Raw genomic sequence first — 21,594 nt, 5'->3', positions numbered from 1 at the left:
ATGAATTGGGACATGTCGCAGCTCTCGGAAGCTTTCGTCCAATTGGATAGTGCTTTTCTATGCTTTCTAAAGTATTGTAAAGTTCAACCAATGAAAATCATTCTTGCGAGGAGCTGCGACACTACCCCATCAATTAGCCAATTAGGGCCAACTACTTCGTGAATAAATTCATGGTTTACCCAGTCTATCAGAAAACAATAACACTTCAGCGTAGCGGGACCAAATCTATACCTTATTCGCCAAAGGCGAGGTGAAAATCATTTGATAAAAATTTCGACTTTGTTCTCGCCAAAAAATGATATATTTTCATATTCCTTTTAAATTTAATGCAATTTTCTGGTATCGTGAGAAGGATGCAGTGCCCGTGAGCTGAATGTATAATTTTCAGTGGAATGTTTTATTCAGTGAAGAAAGAAGAATTGCCTACTTTAGAGTTTAGCTCTTTCTACATATTCCTGGGTTGGAAAGGGAACTTTGCACTTTGTTCGACGCTGGCAAACGACATATGTGCTCAACGCACACAACATTACATCAATATAAATTAACACTATGTTTCTATTTCTGCATACTAATAAAAGGCTACATGAATATACAGAGTAAATTAAAATAAATAATTGCTTTTCCTCATTTGTATTAGCATGACAGGGAAAATCCCTGATGATATACGATCAGTTTCGAACTTACGTCATGTTTCTAAAATAATCACAAAAGTAATGCAATGACAGATGTAATCACTTTTCTTTTAAAACAGAAAAACACACTTTACTTATTGGCGTTATCTTTTATAAATTTTAGACTTGAATTCTGAAATTGTGGTGATAAAAACTCTGAGCTTGCGGTTTAACAGCATGGAATATAAAGGCAGGTTAGCCTGGAATACTCGCAAATTGTATATCAAATGATGGTATATCATTTGATCTAAAAGTTAATAAATTTACAATATAATTGTACGTTTTAAAGCAATAAATTGGAGTATGTTGTCTTACTTAGTGGCGAGTTTTCGTGTTCAGCATGCATCTTTTATAAGTTCGCATGCTTATAGTCACATGACTGTTTATAATGTAAATACACATCCCTCAAAATGAGCTGTACATGGAACAATATTGTGCTGCGCATATTGTTCACAGTGTCAATAACATCAAACACTATTGTTGTAAATAAACCAGGTGTAGTAATATATTGTTGAATGTTGATAACAGCTCCGAACAGTGTAAGCAGCATTGCTTCAACCTGATTGTTATTGGGCGTGTAGGTATGGTTATCCTAATGTGTACACGCGACAAAAAAGTAAAAAGTGCATTTAGACATGAAAATAGATTAATTATTACACTGTGTGTTATGCAAACAATTATAAAATGCATCGTTGAAGGCATGTATAATAGACTGAAACTGTTTCAGAACAATATTTGCATTCCGTTACACGTACACACTTCTCGCACAGTGTTCTGAATTATCCAGGACAGCAAATGGAGCAGCCCTCCAGCTTTTAACATTTGATATTCGCGACGAAAGTCTTCAGCGACAAGTGACGAGAAAGTGATAATCTTTCTAAAATGCCTGGTTTCCGTTTTGTCGTAAATCTCATGAAAAAGTCACTTTCACCAAAGAAAAATAATTCAGATGTAAACTCGTCTATATTCAAATCACACCACCCAGACACCAACTTTGACATTTTACTTCGATGTATGTATTGCATAATATATAATGAATAATCTGCTTTTTTTCTTCTCCTCTTGGACATGTTCAAAGTTGTACTATTGTAGTGTACAAATGTTAAATTTCAGGTTGAATTACAACAAAAAAGGGATAGTGAGCCGACCACGCATTAAAGGACTGCTTTTGCGACGTAAACAAAAGGTTCGTCCCAAAAACAGCCCCATGATGCGTTGTAAATATCACTATTACAAGTCCTTTACTATAATTCAATGTGAAATTTGAAACTTTAAACAATGATAATATTGTACACGAGAAACAAAGAAAACCATGCGTCAGGAGCCTATAAGTAATTTGATCGTGTCAAACATGCAGAAAAATATTGAATAGCCTTAACAGCGCACGATATATGTTTCACCCGATTAGTTTTTATAAAACCCAACAATATTGCCTTTTTTAAGGTCATAGTAGTTGTCAGGATATTTTAATGTCCAGTGATAAGCCAGATCAGCACTTTCTGTTTTGACGTTAAATTTTGTATGTATGGATGTATGTATGTATGTATGTAAAGCTTTATTTATTGACGCTAGCCTTGTCAACAGCAATTGTTGATTTCCACAAGGGGCGTCATAACTATGAGAAAAGTACAATTACAAATAAAGAAGAAAGAGATAAGATAAAAACATAGCTTTATACAAGAGGTTAAGTTGGAGTGACCCGGTGGTATATGAGGCCCACAGTTGATTTTATCTACCTATTAAGTCGTGCTACAAAATATTTGAAAGAGTATATTGATTGCGCTTCCTTAGCTTCACGCGGGAGATCATTCCAAAGTTTAGCATTGACCTTAAGATCCGTAGCTACCAGTGCATCAACATCTGCTGTTTCATGCGTCCAACGTTTCGACCAAAATCTGTCGATGGTGTCTTACGAAACCTGGAACAGATTATTACAACTCTAATGTTAATAAGCTAAATGCTTTGTTTAAGTTTAATTTGCATTTGTCAGTTCGGCACATATTAATGTTCGTATATGTATATATATATGCAAATTATACATTAATAATATCACATTATCATGTAATATTTGCATTAGAGGGGTTTAGAAATATTGTAGCATGGCACAAAGCATTCAGTAGCATCACAAAATATAACCAAAGGACAGCGTAAAAAGTCTTTTAAAGCAGAGCCTGTTAAACGCTATTTACCGTCGTCAAACACTCCACTGTCCACCGATTCCCCAGAAGATCCTAAACCGTAAGACAAAGCAATTAATTTCATCAATGTTTTGGAGAATATTTTAAATCCATGCAAGGTATAAAATATTACCAAAGGACAGCAGAAATAGGTTATATTATTAAGTTAAATATACATGTAATGACGGCCCCGAAAATACCTCCCGTATAGTTCAAATATCTGGATTTGTCACGCTTAGTGTATACATGAGAAACGCTGATCGTGGAAATCGTAGGAAAACGAAGGTACCTAATTAGACAAAGGTTTCTAAACAATTAACGAGGATTAGGCAAAGTTTTCGGTGTTGTCACGAGTTTTTTCTGTATGATATGATGCATAACTATATTCCCTGACAATGTTTCTAAATTGCCTCAAATGACTAAACGGTGATTTCTTGTAAGTTAAAATCGTAGAGAAATAAACAATTCCCCTTTTTAGTAAGAATCTTGATTACAGCTGGAACATTCGCTTCAAAAATTAGCAAGATTGGAAAGTTTGGTTGCAAATTATAGTTCTGCAAAGTTGGCAAATTTTGTATAAATTAGGGAATGGTTCATTGGTACCGCAACCCGGGTTGTAGCTACTACTAGCTCTTTAACAGGGGGGTGCACATCCAGATAATATTCATGTTTACAAACTATAAGAACAATAGTTTTCATATCAGTCTGCAACTACACGACCCCCCCTCTAATTAAGCTTAAACTTAAGAACTGAACGCTATAAAAGCTAACGAAATCAATGTTTTACTATCAAGAAAAATTATCAGCTCTATCGTCACACAGGAAATGTTAATAACAACATTCCTGTAAAAAAAAGAAAAGAAGAAGCGCATATAAACTTGCAAGAACATTAGTCTCAGTTCACATCCAAACTGAAAGAAACAATTCTTCATCTAAGGAGGGCCGCATATTATACATGCAGTAAAAGTTAAAAATAATCACCTTGGCCGTTTACGCTACTATCAATCTCAACATCACATTTCGCTCTCTTAACTACAAAGAGAAAGAAATCGTGGTTAAAAAATATGACATTGTATGACATTGTATATATATATGATGCGATATATTCAGTCTCAGTTCCCTATACTACACATACGAGTTCTTCGGTTTGGGGGTAGGGGTTGTACGAAAGTTGAAAAGCGTGGGAAATCTTAAATCACGGAATCTCTTTGAAAACCCCAAATTTTTTATTTTGTTGCTTTTTCAGTCTTTTCACAACGGTTTAGAAAATCATTATATCTGGTGGATAACGCTAGTATCGAGCCATCGTACAACCGACCGCAGAAGTGTCGTAGTGCTAATGTTTAAATAAACTACACCATAGTACTGGACCTTGTACTGGACCTTGCGGCGTTTGGATATCGATTTGGCTTGTTTCTGTCGCCGTCAAAATTCGCAAGTTAAATTTCGGGCTGGTAAATTTTTGGCTTCTTGACCCATCAATGAATTCGAGTTGTACAACTAACTGGAATACGTTCAGATTTCGTTGTTGGTCAGACCTAGACAATTTGAAGACCGGTGGACTATCAGGACATCTTCCTTCGTAAATTTCATGAAGATCAACTGAAAACGGTTGCTAAATTAAAAGATAGACGTTTGTCAGGATAATGCATGGAACGGAGAAATTATTGTTGCAATATGAATTTATAGCTGTTTTATATAACTGCAATAAGGCTACTGGAACAGAACAAGCTGGATGAATGACGGGCAGCTGGTGGTAAAAGAAATGTTTTAAGAGAGGAGGGTGTGTTATATGTACTTATTCGAACTTTAATCCGAACTTTAAATACTTCCAAAGTGAAAGCCTTCTATTTTTTTAATTCCTGTTTTATTTAAGGGTGGGGGGGGGCAGATCATATTATAAGTAAAGCGAACATCGCATAAGACTATAAACTACTTACGTGACATGAAAAGAAAGGATCTGTAGGGGGGGGGAGACTGGGCAGTCTTGAAAACAAAAATTAGGGAGCAAATTCCCTCCCTGCGAGCTATGTGTAACACAAAATTCTTTCCTTGTTGTCTGCTGCGCAAAAATCAATTTAATATACGACAAGTAACAACAACCTATGATTATTATTTGGCTATTACTTGGCATTCATATCGAAAGTTAACTAGTTAAGGGGTAATTCAAGTCGCATGGCCGGCAATTCATAACAATTTAGTAAGTGTATGTAACAAGATTTATTGATCCATAATTTTAAACAACCTTTCGAATCAGGCAATAGAATTTTCTCTTTCCATATCCTTCATCTTATTAACATCTGATTTCCATGCGAAGACTTTACTCCTAATTATTTCGCCGTGAGCGACGGTGTTGAAAATTCGCCTAGGTTTTTTTTGTTTTAATTTTTGTTTTTGTTTTTCTTTTGTTACTTTTCGTCGTCGCAAGTTTGTTTTGGCGCGAAATATACTTGTATTTGAAATGTGTATGTGACCGTATTTATCTACGTCACAGTTTTGTCTCCCAATGGTAGTGGTGCACAGCTCGAAATCTCGGACTAATTTTCCGATGCGCGAAATCATCGGAACAAATGAGCCGTTCTTTTGATGCTTAAGTTTAGATTTAATTGGGGTAAAAATATATTTAATACATGTAGATTCTGGTCCTTTTTAAAGTACGATGTGCTTCTGAATGTTGCGATCGAACAACATTTAGGTTCGCAAGGCATCTAAATGAGTATGAACTGTAGTTAACGCAAGAACAGATGTCAGGTTTAATTTAGATGCCTTGCGAACCTAAATGTTGTTCGATCGCGACATTCAGAAGCACATCGTACTTTAAAAAGTGTAGAAGTCTTACACTTTGGAATTCGCGCTTATATCAAATCTTGTGCAAACTGCGACGTGTCAACGGGCCCATACACGATCACATCTTGTTAAACTGACATCAAAATAGCCAGTGTTGCCAAGTTCGGGATTTTATCCCGAGATCTCGGGATTTTTTGAAACAGTTGGCATTTCTTTTGGATTTATTTCTCAAATAATAATCTCGGAAATTTTTTAGAGATTTTTGGGAAAGGGAAGTTTGGAATTTGGGAAAAGATGTTTTCGTTAAATTGACAAATAAAAATATTAACCAGAGAGGTGCTGAAATCACCTTACGCTCGCCTGCACTGTTTGTCTAGAATAAGGCTAAACTCTGTATGAAAGGTATCTGTATGAAGCACAAATTACCGATCTTTTTATTACAAATTACAAGGCTAAAATCCGCGTTGGAAGGTAATATTAAGCACAAACTTCAGATATTAGTTGTGACCTCAGAATTACTGGCCAAAACTGGCCTCGGAATTACATTAGTTTTATTTGTGACCAATATTTCTTCCGTTTCTCGCAATCCACGCACGTGATATCAACAGGTAAGTTAACGGACCAGGCAAAAGTCCCTGCTTTAAGCCGGGCGCACACACAACGATTTTACGGTAGTTGGTCCATTCTGGTTTAGACATATAGGCAGCCCTTGCCCAGACATGTTTTCCTTCTCGCGGCGCTCGCGCCTCGCGCGTGTACACGAGTCTACTTGGTCAAGTTGGTCTAATCATATGGTCTAATATTATGACCAAGTATGGATCGCCAGTCGCCACATTTTGATGAAAACATCCATCTAGACAATCTAGACAGGAATCGGCCGACTAAAATCGTCGTGTGTGCGCCTAGCTTTATGAAATAAACAAGATTGGATTTTTATATCTACACAAAAAAGGATTATGCATCAAACAACGAAAAGGTATGTACATAAATCTTATAGGTGCTTTAATAATATATTTGCATGTGTATCTACATAAATAATATGCAAATATATGTCACATGCGTTGCCATTTGCCTTTGCATTCCGAGCCTATCGGCTTTCTACTTATAAATACTTATGTGCTAAAGCTTGTAATTGCGAATTATCTGACAATATTTTTTAAACTTTAACGTTGGACTATGTTTTATATATTTTCACTCCCTGAATGATTTCTATATTAAGCGATTGAATTTTGATACGGCATGTCACAACACAATCTCATAATTTATAATTGTACATGTACAATACAAACAAATGGTAGCATACGGGTGAAAATATTTGAAAGTTTCTCATTTGGCTTAGGGTTGTACAAATAGTTTCGTTAAATATGATTCAGCTACAACTTTGAACTAAAAAAAACAGGGCTACACAATAGCCATGAAAATCGTAATGAGCGTGATAACTCTGGATAACTCTAACATTGACCTTATGATGCTAATAAGCTTAACATTTGCCTTATCGTTTGATAATTTTGAGCAAAGCTCTCTTTTTTGTATAATGTGTACCAAATGGCACTGAATAGTCACAATGCATATCGATGACTTATATTTATGATGATTTCTCTGATGTAAAGCCATAATATTTAAAAAATATAGCATCTTAACATTGACCTTATCATTATGCTAATTAGCTTAACATTCACCTTATCATTTGATAATTTTGAACAAAATTCCCATTTTTTGTGTAAATGTGTACTAAATGTCACCATATAGTCACAAGACATATCGATGAGCTATATTTATGATGAATCTTCTGATACAAAGCCATAATATTTAAAAAATATAACATCTTAACATTGACCTTATCATTATGCTAATTAGCTTAACATTCACCTTATCATTTGATAATTTTGAGCAAAACTCTCTTTATTATTGTATAAATGTGTACCAAATGGCAATAAATAGTCACAATGCATATTGATGACTTATATTGATAATGATTCCTCTGATGTAAAGCCAAAGTATAGAAAAAATATAGCATTTTAACATTGACCTTATCATTATATTTTGTTGTATAATGTTCACTCCCCCCTGGTAAATGGTTCCTTTGCAACAAATAGACTCCTTAAGTAGATAAGTTGAAAATAATGGGAAAATAAAAGTGGCATCTTAACATTCTACTTATCATGTAGTGTGGCCGCGGACGGGGACGGGGACAGGGACGGGGACGCGGACGGGGACGCCAAGACTATAGCAATAGCTCTCTTGCACTAAAGTGCAGGCGAGCTAAAAATCCAAGGTATTGAAATAATATATAGTGTAAATTAATACTTGCGGCAAAAACGTTACTCAAAGTCAAGAATTGGAGTCTCGGGATTTTAGGGGAATCTCGGGATATTTCAGGCGCTTACTTGGGATTTTTAAAAAATTACAGTTGGCAACACTGAAAATAGCAGCGATATTATTAAAATAGTATAGAAGTTCAATTGTTCAAAAATGTAAATAAACCGCATGTAATGTTCACTTGGTCCTACACTTTGGAATTCGCGCTTATATTAAATCTTCAATCCTGTGCAAACTGTGACGTGTCAAGGCGCCCATACACGACCACATCATCTTGTTAAACGGCGAAACAGCAGCGATATTATTAAAATAGGACCAGAATCCGTATCATGCAAGCGAAATCAAATCACGCATCGGAAAATTAGATTTCGAGTTGTGCACCACAACTCTTGGGAAACAAAACTGTGACGTAGATAAATACGGTCACATACACTTTTCAAATACTAGTATATTTCGCGCTAAAACACACTTGCGACGACGAAAATTAATAAAAAAAATTAAAAAAAAAGACCGAGGTGAATTTTCAACTCCGTCGCTGACGCCGAAGTAATGAGTATGAACTGTATTGTTTATGTTCAGAAACTTTATATTGAAGACTGGCACGTGTGCGGCACGCCGGAGTTAACGCAAAAACGGGCGTCTTGTTTGGCAGTAAATTTTCTAACTTAAAGCAATTTAACCCCCTTGCACTTGGCGCCAGGGTTATTTCACCGCCTTTGCTCCCTCGCCTCTCGTTGGCCTTGATAATACCACAGAATACCTATCAGAAGGACAATTCCATTGTTTTTTGCGTAAGTGTGAGTCGTCAGATTCGTCATTCAGCAAGTACCGTAAATAGAGCAACCCCCTGCCAATGTTTAAAATGGCGCACTAATTATATATTGGTTGGGGGGGGGGGTGATTGCCTCCATTTAGGATGCTTGCAGAGTGGCGAATCACACTTAGGCAAAAACAATGGAGTTGTCCTTCTGATAGGTATTCTGTGATAATACTGAACACAGGTGCATGTACACTCACCACGAAGCCATTTTTAATTGGAGTTGGGGTGTCTGTATCTTTTATAAGATTTAAAATTTCTCCAGTGTATTCATTTCTCAAAGGAACCTCGCCATTATCATCCCTCAATTTTACTGCGGCTAAACCTTCACGTTTAACCCATCCATAAATCTTGTACAATTGACAATTAATTGTTATCGCTTGCATTTTGATCCACCTCGCTTCGTCTTTTACAACCAATCGCCGAACCCTCTTTCCAATTCGATACCCTTTTGTGTAAAATACTTTGCCATCATAAAGATCAAGAAACTTTACTTCTGCAGAAACTAAAACGAAAAAAAGTCACTCGGAGTTGTTGTCTCAAATGTATCGCTGGATAGAAGTGCGAAACATAAAAATGACTTGGAGGTAGTAAAATACGTAAGCATTTGTGAAACCAGACAAGTATATGCTGTTATCAGAAGGACTATCGGACTAACTCTCAACTGTAGGTTAATAATTGGCCAATCAGAGTCGTGTATTTCGTAGATTTATTTATTTGTCACGCAGAGCGATCGAACCATGAAAATGATTTAACAGGGTTTAAATTTGTTTCGCTACTGTACTTCGAAACAACTTCTAGCTACTTAACTTCTTTTTATTTCGAAAGAAACGGACCTTAATTTCCCAGGCAAGGGTAAGGCAAGGACTTTTTTAAGCCTATCATTTTATCAGAAAATTTTACTTTAAATTGAACATATCTCACGAAATTTTATCGTTCCTATTTTACGTATATGCATGCAGTGCATGTTTTCACGGTTTTTGTTTTAAAAACCGTTCTCAAATATTCTTGATATTTCACTGACGATTTTCCGGTCGCTATGTTTAGAGTCGACCAAAACACAATCAAGGCAAATGCACGCATTCGCTATCAGATTGCATAGACTTAAAGCCTGTTTACATTGTTTGTAAATTCCAAAGCGTCAATTATGTTGACCTGATCATGTTATACAGTATACTCATTTCAATACCTCAAAACTTAAGCTAATCTCAGCTGTAAGCAGTATCGTGTAAATAGCTATTCTGACAGAACCTGAATGATCAAGGCGGGCGTACTGGCATTCGTTGGCATTCGTGAAATTGAAATTGATATCTCACTGGCCCCGTGACTGAGGCTTTGTCTTGTCGTGTGACAGTCAGCACTCAGCAGTACTCTCGTTTGGTAAAGATTTCACGGGCATGTCATTTGTAAGCCGATATGTTAACATTATAACTTCCGTCATGGCGCGCCAACTTAGCGAACAAACAGTTAATGAAGAGAGCAAGACACAATTTGCGTAGGCTAGTTTAATATTTCGACTACAATTAGGGTTGGAGATCGTAAATACAGCAAAAATGGTTGGGTCCACAAAAGTTTATCTCAGGGCAAGGAAATATAGGTTCAAAATAGTGTAGCTACCAGTTTGCAAATCCTTTAACGTAGCAACATTTTCCTAAGACGAGAGTTCATATGCGACACTATAGTGGAGCAACTTCGAACACCCGACGCAGGACTTGCAATAATAATATCCTGCTTGGATTCCATTTCTCTCTAGCAACATGATCATGAAAACCCACAAATTAGTTCGAGTAACGTAATCTCGGTCGAGTACAACCGTAAACGGTAAATCAGTAAATCAAAACAAACCTGTGTCTGTGGGGTTATCAACTGGTAGAAAGAATGTGTCTTCGTTTGGATCCATATTTACATCAGAAACGTGTCACTAGTTCTTCCTACATAAAACTGGCAAACGGCATTAGTGCTGAACGTTGGACGCTACAACATTACATCAATATAAATTATGACTTATGTTTCTATTTCCGCATACCTCTGTGAACATGTACAGGGTGAGTCAAAAAAAAGTCCCCCCTATTGAAATGAAGCCTTTGTTGATTTGAATGCATGATCAACGCAGTAGTGTGTAAATAGCATAGTTATTAGGTTGAGGCATTCAAATAAAGCGTCTTGCTTTCAATTGGGTTTATCATAATATTAAGGCAATCAGATTCTAACAAAGGCTTGATTTCAATAGAGGGGACTTTTTTCTGACTCACCCTGTAGAGTAAATTACAATAAATTAATTGCTTTCCGTGATTTGTAAACATGACAGGGAAAACCCCTGATGATATACAATTTTTAAACTTACGTCATGTTTCTAAAATAATCAAAAAAATAATGCAATGACAAATGTAATCACTTTTCTTTTAAAACAGAAAAACACACTTTACTTATCGGCGTTATCTTTTATAAATTTTAAACTTGAATTCTGAAATTGTGGCGATAAAAACTCTGAGCTTGCGGTTTAACAGCATGGAATATATAGACAGGTTAGCCTGGAATACTCGCAAATCGTTTATAAAATGATGGTATATCATTGGATCTAAAAGTTAATAAATTTACAATATAATTGTACGTTTTAAAGCAATAAATTGGAGTATGTTGTCTTACTTTGTGGCGAGTTTTCTTGTTCAGCATGCATCTTTTATAAGTTCGCATGTTTATTGTCACATGACTGTTTATAATGTAAATACACATCCCTCAAAATGAGCTGTACATGGAGCAATATTGTGCTGCTCATATTGTTCACAGTTGTCAATAACATCAAACACTATTGTTGTAAATAAACCAGGTGTAGTAATATATTTAATTATAATAACTTGTAGGTACACCACGTAAGTATTAAATACTGCAAAGCTTTCGGTCCGTTAACCCGGACCTTCATCAGTGCAATTACTTGAATACACGTTTGCGCGTCACTTAAATATCATGTTAGTCGTGATTAGTTTGCTCGCGCTATTAATTAAACGGTTTCATTTAATTAAGTTCTAACTAATGCGCGCGCCCTAGACAAGTATTTGACTAAGAGACACCGAAAAGAGCACGCCACGTACTATTAAGTGGCTTTCCCTCTTGGACGATAGTTTGATGTTTATAAATTTCAATAGATTCTCTCATTTTACGAGAGACAGCAAACTTATCGTTTGCTAAAATGGTAGCATCGTTCCATTTAATGCGATGATCATAAGTCCATGCATGGTGAGCTACTGCAGACTTATCCAGTTTACCTTTCTCGCAGTTCGTCTTATGTTCTTTAAGACGTATTGAGAGATTTCTACCGGTCTCTCCAATGTAAACCAAACCACATTCACATGGAATGCGGTACACACCAGGTTTCTGTTGTTCATCGACGCCATCCTTGTGTGTGTAAAGACGATAAGTTTGCTGTCTCTCGTAAAATGAGAGAATCTATTGAAATTTATAAACATCAAACTATCGTCCAAGAGGGAAAGCCACTTAATAGTACGTGGCGTGCTCTTTTCGGTGTCTCTTAGTCAAATACTTGTCTAGGGCGCGCGCATTAGTTAGAACTTAATTAAATGAAACCGTTTAATTAATAGCGCGAGCAAACTAATCACGACTAACATGATATTTAAGTGACGCGCAAACGTGTATTCAAGTAATTGCACTGATGAAGGTCCGGGTTAACGGACCGAAAGCTTTGCAGTATTTAATACTTACGTGGTGTACCTACAAGTTATTATAATTACTAAAGTCGCCATGCAATCATACAAGAAAATTAGTAATATATTGTTGAATGTTGATAACAGCTCCGAACAGTGTAAGCAGCATTGCTTCAACCTGACCGTTCTTAGGCGTGTAGGTATGGTTATCCTAACGTGTACACGCAACAAAATAAGTAAAAAGTGCATTTAGACATGAAAATACATGAATTATTTCACTGTGTGTTATGCGAATAATTATAAAATGCATCGTTGAAGGCATGGATAATAGACTGAAACTGTTTCAGAACAATATTTGCATTCCGTTACACACACTTCTCGCACAGTGTTCTAAATTATCCAGGACAGCAAATGGAGCAGCCCTCCAGCTTTTGACGTTTGATATTCGCGACGACAGTCTTCAGCAACAAGTCACGAGAAAGTGATAATCCTTCTAAAACACCAACCTTGACATGCATTTTACTTCGATGTATGTATTGCAATATAATCAATAGTCTTCTGCTTTTTTCCTTCTTCTCTTGAGCAGTGTTTACACTAGAGACCTATAGCTGACCTAAGACCTAACTTAAGCAGTTAGTCCTGTAGTGTAAACGCACTAGGACTGACCTAAGACCAACCTAGGACCGACCTAAGACCATGATTTCAGGCCAAGCATTAGAGGTGGCCTGAAAACATGGTATTAGGTAAGTCCTAGGTAAGTCTCAGGTCAGTCTGGCGGTGTAAACACATTTTCATTGACCCAAGTGTGATCGAAGCTAATTTTCTTGATAACAAACGTAAATTCGAGTCTTTGATGTCAGCATTTAGCGGGCTTGGAATTTTAGCGCGATTTTACAAAAATTAGGGGGAAATTCAGACTTGATAATTAGCCACATGGCGAATTTCGGAACTTGCCAATAAGTTATCATATATTTTTTAATTTTGCATGAAATCGTTGTTTGCCAGTAATCCCAGTAATACGTCGTATTCTTTTACGAGGCTTTGCAGTTTGTACGAAATAAACAAACAAAGAACTGCAAGCTTATATTTTAATACTCTTCTCACAGTACTTTATGTTGCGTGTATGTATATATAAGTCCCGTTAGGTAACTGGTGTAAACACACCCTGTAAAACTTGGTTAGGTACTTCTCAGGTACGGGCAAATGTCAGGTAAATGTCAGCCCCTTCGTGTAAACACGGCTTTGGACATGTTCAAAGTTGTACTATTGTAGTGTACAAATGTTAAATTTCAGGTTGAATTACAACAAAAAGAGATAGTGAGGCCGACAGCGCATTAAAGGACTGCTTTTGCGACGTAAACAAAAGGTTCGTCCCAAAAACAGCCCCATGATGCGTTGTAAATATCACTATTACCAGTCCTTTAAAATATAAGATAAAATATAACCAAAGGACAGTAGAAATGGGTTATACTTTTAAGTTAAATATATATGTGACGGGCCTAAAAATACGTCTTATATAGTTCAAATATCTGGATTTGTTACGCTTAGTGTAATGCAAAAAGATGAATAAAAATCGTATACTTGAGAAATACAGATCGTGCAAATGAGCAAATCGTAAGAAAACGAAGGTACCTGATTAGACAAAAGTTTCTAAACAATTAACGAGAATTAAGCAAAGTTTCCGGTGCTGTCACAAATTTTTTCTGTATGATATGATGCATAGCTATTCCCTGACAATGTTTCTAAATTGCCTCAAATGATGAAACGGCGATTTCTTGTAAGTTAAAATCGTAGAGAAATAAGCCATTCCCCTTTTTAGAAAGAATCTTGATTACAGCTGGAACATTCGTTTCAAAAATTAGCAAGATTGGAAAGTTTGGTTGCAAAATATAATTCTGCAAAGTTGGTGATTCTGCATGGTCCATTAGGACCGCAACCAGGGCTACAGCCAGTACTAGCCAGTGAACTCTAATAAGACTGGAACGATAACTCAACAATAAAGACTAGTCATTGGATGAAGCCGATTTGAATATAATTTGCTGATTAAGGCGGCAGCCGCGCGAGCAAATCAAGCCTTCAAAAGAACTGGGGAGAGTGAGAATTCCGTAAAAATCGTATTTTTTGACAAAAAATTGCCAGAAAAGTGCAATTTTTATTTGACCACTTCAACTTTAAACAACGAATTTACCCTTTTTGGATAGACCTAAGTAATCCGCATCATCTTACTGTAAAAACTGGCGAGGTACCAGCTTTGTACTTAAAATATTTAAAGAATTTGAACGGGCCGAAAAAAAACTTCGCCTTCAACTCGCAAAAAAACATAGGTTTGCACCTTTTCACGTTCATAAAACTTGTTTTTTAGTAAAATCTAAGTGTCAATGCTTGTTTTAAACTTTTATTCATGATCAGATGAAATGGATTTGTGTATAAAAACCGGCGTTGTTTTGGTGGTGTAATTTCAACTCTTGGCCTTCATGGCGGCCATCAGTGCTGGCTTCAAAGATGGCGGCCAAGTTATCGTTCCAGTCTTTTTAGAGTTCACTGGTACTAGCTCTCAAACAGGGGGGGGGGTGTATAATCAGATATTCATGTTTACAAACTATAAGAACAATAGCTTTATATCAGTCGAGCATAACACGATCCCCTTCTACTAATTAAGCTTCTATCCACAGCACTGAACGCAATAAAAGCTAACGAAATCAATGTTTTACCATCAAGAAAAATGATGCAATAAAATGATCAGGTAGTGAGCATCTCCTATCGTCATACAGAATAATTATGTTCATAACAACATTCGTGTATTCAAAACATGAAAGAAGAAGCACATTCAAACCTTGAAGAAATATAAACTCAGTTCCCTCTCATATTACACATACGAGTTCTGGGGCGGGTTGTACGGAAGTTGAATAACGTGGTTAATCGTAAATCACGGAATTTCTTTGAAAACCCGAAATTTGCTGTTTTGTTGCTTTTTCAGCCTTTTCACAATGGTTTAGAAAATCATTATCCGGTGGATAACGCTAATATATCAAGTGCATGCTAATGTTTAAATAAACTGAACCATAGTACTGGACCTGATAGTGGTACTATAGATTTTGCGGCATTTGGCTTGTTTCTCTCTCCGTCAACATTTGCAAGTTAAATTTCGGGCTGGTAAACTTTTGGCTTCTTGATCCATCAATGAATTCGAGTTGTACAACTAACTGGAATACGTTCAGATTTCGTCGTTGGTCAGACCTAGACAATTTGAAGACCGGTGGACTATCAGGACATTTTCCTTCGTAAATTTGATGAAGATCAACTGAAAACGGTTGCTAAATTAAAAGATAGACGTTCGTCACGATAATGCATGGAACGGAGAAATTATTGTTGCAATATGAGTTTATATCTGGCTTTAAATAACTTCACTAAAGCTACAGGAACAGAAGAGCTTGGATGAATGGCGGGCACTGGTGGGCAAAGAAATGTTTTAAGAGGGAGGGGGGAGGCGGTGTTATAATTATACTGAATTTATTCGATCTTTAATTCGTTTACATCCAAATTTAATACTTGCAAAGTGAAAGCCTCCTGTTTTCTGATCTCCTGATCTCTATTCTATAGTTATGATAATTTGCATAATTTATGCAAACACAAAAAGGGGGGGGGGCAGATCATATTATAGGTGAAGCGAACATCGCATAAGACTATAAACTACTTACGTGACATGAAAAGATCTGTGAAGGGGGGGGATGGGTGCTTGAAAACAAAAATTAGGGAGCAAATTCCCACCCTGCGAGCTTATGTATAACACAAAAATCTTTCCCTGTTGTCTACTGCACAAGAATCAATTTAATATACGACAACTTTCAACAACTTATGATTATATATTACTTGGCGATTATTATTTAATTTAGGGGTAATTCAAGTTACATTGCCGAAAATTCATAACAATTTAGTAAAAGCATTACAAAAAACAAGTGCGAGGGCTTTTCTCCTAATTTAGCATCAAATTATCAAATTTAAAGCGTTTAACCCCCTTGCACTTGGGGCCACGGTTATTTCACCCTCTTTGCTCCCCCGCCTCTCGTTGGCCTTGATAATACCAAAGAATACGTATCAGAAGGAGAATTCCATTTTTCAGTTTGCGTAAGTCTGATTCGTCAGATTCGTAACTCAGCAAGTACAGTAAATAGAGGCAACCACGCCCTGCCAAAATGGCCCACTAATTAAATATTGGTAGGGGGGTGATTGCCTCCATTTAGGGTGTTTGCTGAGTGACGAATCACACTTACGCAAAAACAACGGAGTTGTCCTTCTGATAGGTATTCTGTGATAATACTGAACAGAAGTGCATGTACACTCACCACGAAGCCATTTTTAATTGGAGTTGGGGTGTCTGTATCTAATGTTATAAGATTTAAAATTTCTCCAGTGTATTCATTTCTTAAAGGAACCTCGCCATTATTATCCTTCAATTTTATCGCAGCTGTTTCTTCGCGTTTAATCCATCCATAAATCTTGTACAATTGACAATTAATGGTTGCTTGCATTTTGATCCACCTCGCTTCGTCATTTACAACCAATTGCCGACTCCGGTTATTCTTTCGATACTGCTTTTTGTAAAATACTTTGCTATCATAAAGATCAAGAAACTTTACTTCTGCGGAAACTAAAACGAAAAAAAGTCACTCGTAGTTGTTGTCTCAAATGTATCGCTGGATAGAAGTGCGAAACATATATAAATGACTTGAAGGTAGTAAAATACGTAAGCATTTGTGAAACCAGACAAGCATATGCTGTTATCAGAAGAACTATAGGACTTACTCTCAACTGTAGGTTAAGAATTGGCTAATCAGAGTCGTGTATTTTGGAGTTAACTATAATTTAACTATATGGAAAATGTAGTCTCCAGGAGAAAAAGGGCCTCCACAGACTAGGGATTTACTGTTGTCGACAACGAAATAAGTGCGATAGAGGATTCCAAACACTGGCGTTCAAATACTGATTTAGCACCCAAAATAGCGCGGAGATTAAAAGTAATCGACAACCAAAAGTTCTTAAAACCCTAAGAGTTTTATACAACCGGCCCCAGGTTACTTACATAATTATTTCGTTAAAGTCACTTCACACATTGTTTAATTCTGCGCGGCGTAAAAATATCATATCTTGTAGTCTGTTCACAGGCTTGCGACAAGATTTGTTCGCACTGCTTGTCCCAAGCTGCAGTTGACGAGTTAGGACAACTTGTTAACAAGTTGTAACAAACTTGTTGAATCATGAGACTTGTTACAAGGCTGTTCAAGCAAGTCTAAGTACAAAACGTAACGTAATAATATCTTGTATAGCAACGTTGTTGTATCATAGCTCTTTTAGACGTGTCAGAACAATCTTGCAACAAGTCTGATAATGCCATCAGACTTCCTGTAAGTAGTTAATGGCTTGTTCAAACTTGTTACAACTTGGACAAGCAGTGCGAAGACGCCTTCTTGCAAGCCTGCGAACAGACTTGTAACAACTTGTTTGCAAACTTGTTACAGCTTGCGCGTTTTTAATAAGGATCATGTTATCATGCCTTTGTTTGCGGTGTGTTCACGTGATATTTATAAGGTGTTATCAAGCTCAATGTTACCCAAAAATAAAATTCATTCAAACACGATAGAAGTATATAGCTAATCTAATGTAGTTTTATAACGTATAGTTATTCCAATTTTACTTATTTATTATATGTAAGCCGCACAGGAATTAGCAAATGACACGAAATTGCACATATATGTTACCAAGGCAACACATACAGTGAACAATTAACTCACTCTTATTCAGTGTTTCGTTTTCGAGATGACTCTCACTGAAATTATGACGTCACATGAAACCCAAGAACTGTATTGCATTGTATTCTCACTACCTCCAGATCCGCCACTATATATACTTTATTTTGTAAGTAATATTTATATTCAAAATGATTCTTTTGAACTAGGATTTATTTATTTGTCAGCAGAGCAATCGAACAATAAAAATGATTTAACAGGTTTTTAAAATTTGTTCCGCTGCTGTAGTTCGAAACAATTTCCACTTTACTCCTTTTTATTTTGGAAGAAACGGACCTTAATTTCCCAGGCAAGGGTAAGGCAAGCACTTTTTTAATCCTATCATTTTATCAGAAAATTTTACTTTAAATTGAACATACTCACGAAATTTTATCGTTCCCATTTTACGTATATGCATGTATGCATGTTTTCACGGTTTTTGTTTTAAAAACCGTTCTCAAATAGTCTTGATATTTGACTGACGCATTTCAGGTCACTAGGTTTAGAGGCGACCGAAACACAACCAAGGCAAATGCACGCAATTCACTATCAGATTGCATAGACTTAAAGCCTGTTTACATTGTTTGTAAATTCCAAGCTTCAATTATGTTGACCTGATCATGTTATACAGTATACTCATTTCAATACCTCAAAACTTAAGCTAATCTCAGCTATAAGCAGTATCATGTAAACAGCTACTCTGACAGAACCTGCATGATCAAGACGGGCGTACTGACATTCGTGAAATTGAAATTGATATCTCACTGGCCCCGTGACTGAGGCTTTGTCTTGTCGTGTGACAGTCAGCAGTGTTTTCGGTTAGGGTTGGGCCGTTAGGGTTTAATACACAACATTAATGATCCGAATATGTAGGTTTGATCAATGTGACGTACCTTGCCGTCACTAGAAGTATAGAATCTCAAAATTTAACGAAGCGAGAAAAACTTGTGAAGTATAATAATAAAGCCTTTATGAAACCGCCAAGCACATGCGACACAGTTTTATTATTATACTAGAAATACATGCATGCAGCAACCCCTCGCCATTTTAAACGAAGCAAAATATTTCGTGCGCTACCCAGACCTAACTTTCTACGTTAATATTATGAAATAACTCGTGCAAATTTTTCGGAAACAAAGACAGTCGTAAAGGTGAACAGAAATCACCTGTTTGCCTGCTGCATTACGTTGCAGTTTAAGTGTGTGTTAAACTTTTCTATAGCTAAACCTTCAAAACATCAAAACAGCACAAATAATTATAATAACCATACAAGCACTAAACGTCGAATGTTGTTTTTTGATTATTTATTTTATTCAATGATTTTAGCGACTATATAAGCTGGAAAGTGATATTTGTTTTATCAAAACTCTAAAGCACACTTTTGAGAACTCTTTTTAAAGTTTAAGCGATGATGTAAAGCCTTAAACGGTCGGTTAGCTCCTTGTAAAACGACATACCAAGCTCGTACTTGTCAAAATAACAATGCATTCTTACAGCAAACACTGAGTAAGCAAAATATAGACACCTATACCACTTCAAAGATTATAAACTACGAGTCGTTCCTATTTTACCAACTGTTTCTGTGCTGTGATGACCTTTTAATCTTTTATTATTGTTTTAATATTTGATTTGATTTCATTTTATATTTTTAAAAAATAGTTTGCAAAATGACGGTTAAAATGCTGACGCTCTCATGCATGCTCTCTTTTTGTCTTAGCCAACCAGCAAGTTGTAGACGACCGTTCTTTCTTCGTTCAAATTTTGCGCATGCGCACAACTACCATGACCATTGAACGTCCATGACATTTTGGCAACTTTGGATTCGCCTATGTTCTGTCAGAATACCCGGGTGTAATTCCTAATATCCGGGCGGGATTAGTAGAGACCTTTAGTTTGACGTTTACGGCAAACGCCAAACCGCTAACAAAGTTTGTGTTTAAACTTCACTCTCCTTAAGTGTGCGGCAATTTCGATAAATTACAAACGTTCTACATAAAACTTGTGATGTTCAGCAGTAATGTAAGAAAGCAATAGGCTATTTCTGATGTATTTAGAAAAGCACCAAATTCAGCTTTGCCGTATATGTTTCACGTTCGCCGTATAAAATTTACGGCTGAGGGTGTATGCAGTCGTTCAAGCATTAAATTTTATACGGCGAACGTGAGACACATAAGGCAAAGCTGGATTTGCTGCTTTTCTAAATACATCAGAAATAGCCTATTGCTTTCTGACATTACTGCTGAACATCATAAGATTTATACAGAACGTTTGTAATTTAGCGAAATTGCCGCACACTTAAAGATAGTGGAGTTAAAACACAAACATTGCTAGCGGTTTGGCGTTTGCCGTAAACGTCAAACTAAAGGTCTCTAATACCCTCGCACGGCGGGCTCGGGAAAAACATTGTCAGCATTTCAGGAGTCTGGGATTATTTAATCTCCTTGGGAAAATCCTTTCCCCAACATTTAATACAACGACCTGTGTCCCAATAGCAGCAGACAGCATGCAGTTCTGTACAAATGCGTATGAATTACTTGTATACAGTCACTACCCGTAAATGCTTGCAACGTAGTGTGAAAATAGTCGGGCTTTAGAAACTTCAAACATTAAAGCTTAATATCAGAGGATAAATCATTCCGAAACAACCAAGGAATTTAATCCAAGGCTATAACTGGGTTATGAAATCTTACTTCATGACATCAAAAGTTGTTTGTAAAAAATTCTCGAGCATGTCATTTGTAAGCTGATATGTTGCGCCAAGACGGAAGTTATAATGTTTTAGCACCAACATAGCGAGCAGGCAGTTAAGGAAGAGAGCAAGACATATTTTGCGTAGGCTAGTTTAATATTTCAACTAGAATTAGGGTTGGAGATCGTGAATACAGCAGAAATGGTTTGTTCCACAAAACTTTATCTCGGGGACAAGGAAATAGGCTCAAAATAGTGTAGCTATATATATACCAGTTTGCAAGTCCTTAAAGTAGCAACTTTTTCCTAAAACGAGAGTTAATAGCGAAGGCTATAGTGGTGTAACTTCGAACACTCGACGTGCAATGATGATATCCTGCTTGGATTCCATTTCCCTCTAGCAAGATGAAGTTCCAGTTAGCGTTTTGAATCTACAATTTCGTTCGAGTAACGTAATCTCGGTGGAGTACAACGTAAAACAGTAAATCAAAACAAACCTGTGGGATTATCAACTGGTAGAAAGAATGTGTCTTCGTTTGGATCCATATGCCTGGTTTGGAAAGGGGGCTTCGCACGCTGTTCGACGCTGGCAAACGACTTTAGTGTTCAACGTTGGTATGCAATAACATTACATCACTATAAATTATGACTTATGTTTCTATTTCCGCATACCTATGTGAATATGTAGAGAAA

The 21,594-nt window shown here is 36.5% G+C and overlaps 1 protein-coding gene across 2 annotated transcripts; it reads right to left on the bottom strand.

The window, feature by feature from the left end:
* Positions 1–1,527: 1,527 nt before the first annotated feature.
* On the bottom strand, positions 1,528–21,473 carry LOC114537522. 2 transcript variants are annotated; one of them, XM_028558567.1, is made up of 6 exons: positions 21,399–21,473; positions 16,774–17,078; positions 15,527–15,744; positions 3,830–3,882; positions 2,861–2,902; positions 1,528–2,589 (listed from the first exon to the last, which is right to left on the bottom strand). In XM_028558567.1, exons 1-6 carry the CDS (start codon positions 21,445–21,447, stop codon positions 2,540–2,542), a joined length of 717 nt encoding a protein of 238 aa, XP_028414368.1. In that variant the 5' UTR covers positions 21,448–21,473; the 3' UTR covers positions 1,528–2,539. The 2 variants fall into 2 exon arrangements, with proteins under 2 accessions (XP_028414368.1, XP_028414367.1); XM_028558566.1 differs by lacking the exons at positions 15,527–15,744; positions 16,774–17,078; positions 21,399–21,473 and adding exons at positions 4,220–4,463; positions 8,972–9,276; positions 10,617–10,754 and having other exon boundaries at positions 1,533–2,589; positions 3,830–3,880.
* Positions 21,474–21,594: the final 121 nt, after the last annotated feature.

This window comes from Dendronephthya gigantea, unplaced genomic scaffold, assembly GCF_004324835.1.
Source record: "Dendronephthya gigantea isolate DGI-Jeju-01 unplaced genomic scaffold, DenGig_1.0 000159F, whole genome shotgun sequence".
NCBI classification, from domain to species: Eukaryota; Metazoa; Cnidaria; class Anthozoa; order Malacalcyonacea; family Nephtheidae; genus Dendronephthya; species Dendronephthya gigantea.
Note: the sequence above shows the minus strand (reverse complement) of the source record. Positions and strands in the feature narration are given on the sequence as shown.